General features: G+C 33.4%; 1 protein-coding gene across 1 annotated transcript in view; it reads right to left on the bottom strand.

Annotated features, from left to right (window-relative positions):
• ANKRD7 (ankyrin repeat domain 7) overlaps positions 1–1,626 on the bottom strand; it is a gene marked incomplete at its 3' end in the record, with an annotated part of 14,091 nt that overhangs the window by 6,802 nt on the left and 5,663 nt on the right. Inside the window, 2 exon segments of the mRNA XM_019634039.1 lie at positions 282–388; positions 1,285–1,399. Coding sequence (XP_019489584.1) covers positions 282–388; positions 1,285–1,399 — 222 coding nt within the window.

Here is a 1,626-nt window from a genome sequence, read left to right as displayed (position 1 = left end):
CTATCAACAAGACTGCCTGTTGGATGGTGGGCTATGCCCACCCACAACTAAGATTGAACTCAGCACCTTGAGCTTAGAGACCAAGAGCTACCTACGGGAAACCAGATGGCGACTGCTGCCCTCCACAACTAAGATTGAAGAACAACAACTTAGCTAGTCCCCTTCTCTAATTCCCTAACACTGTTCCCCTCCCTCAATTTCCCAATTAAAAAAAAAAGCAACAATTTATAACTCCCATTAGGTAGTTATAGTTATATGTTCTTATTTAGCATTAGTCATACCTTTGATTCTTATCTAAAGCATTTACATCTGCCCCTCTCTTCAGAAGAAATTCTACTATTTCTGCATTATTTTCAGTAATGGCAAGTAAAAGTGGAGTGTACCCATCCTGAAAACATGATTTCAAAGAGATTATAAATACTGTACCATGTTAACATGCCTTTTACATTTAAGTTAAGAGTGTGCTCATAAGTAACCTCTGATATACACTTTAATTTTTAAAAGGTCTTGATACATAACAAAATATAATTTCAAAGACCAAGAACATAAATTGGAGTTGGGCCATTCAAAAAAGAAAAGTTTCAACTTTAGGCTTAATTTCAAAATGTGGGCAAGAACAACCTGGACTATTTGCGTGATGAGTGCCTAGCATTTGATGTAAGTATTGCCAATCATACATTCACATTTCATAATGCTGTGACAGTTTGACTCCCATAGAGTTTCATTTAAACCTCCAAGGCTGCCACTTATTTGGGGCTGTTATGTAGACAAAATATCAGTGCTAGTGTTAGAAAGTTTTAAAAAATACTCATCAGTTATCCATAACGTCTCAATAGGAGATTTGGATTACTTTTAGTATTGTAAGTTATTTTCTAACTTAACCCTACTCCTACCATTATTCCTAAGTGTATAAATAGGGAAAAAAAAGTAGGCTTTATGATTTTCAATCAATATTCATTAATAGGAAAATCAAATATTTTTCATTCCGTTTTCTGAACAGTTATCACTATTAAATATGATGTTGCTTTGGAAGTCAGGATTATAATCTGAAACAAAATGAAGAAAGACTTTTGAAACAGAAAAACTATATCAGTATTTGATAATCTCATTCTCCTTCTGTACTGCCTGTCAGTACAACAAGAACAGGTAAGAAACCAATTTACTACTCAGGATATGATATATTAAACTAATGTTGAATATTATGTTTACAGTACAACATTCAAGAAAAGTTAACTACAAAAAGAACTCAAACACATTCCAGTTGAAAAGGAAAAATTAACACACCTTAACCAATGGAGATCTGTTTTCACTATCCCACACACTTACTTTGCATTGTTTCTCAATTAAGAGAGATACAATATTTGAATGTCCATAAGCACAGGCCAGGTGTAAAGGCACTCTATATCAATACAACAAAACACAAAGTTAGCGATAAGTCTTAGTTTGAGAAGTCATTTACTCTACTCAAGAGCATGCCAGATCATATATTATTAAAGTACTTGCTTCGTGCACTTATTTATATTTAAACAAAATTTACACTAATTATAATTGCTTTTTACTGAATTGTTATTTATGTAATAGGATGTTTGTCCAGCCCTCAACGCAAACACACAGGGCCAGTTTTAA

Source organism: Hipposideros armiger, unplaced genomic scaffold, assembly GCF_001890085.2.
Source record: "Hipposideros armiger isolate ML-2016 unplaced genomic scaffold, ASM189008v1 scaffold_1483, whole genome shotgun sequence".
NCBI classification, from domain to species: domain Eukaryota; kingdom Metazoa; phylum Chordata; class Mammalia; order Chiroptera; family Hipposideridae; genus Hipposideros; species Hipposideros armiger.
The sequence above is the reverse complement of the archived record's forward strand: the minus strand, read 5'-3'. Positions and strand labels throughout refer to the sequence as shown.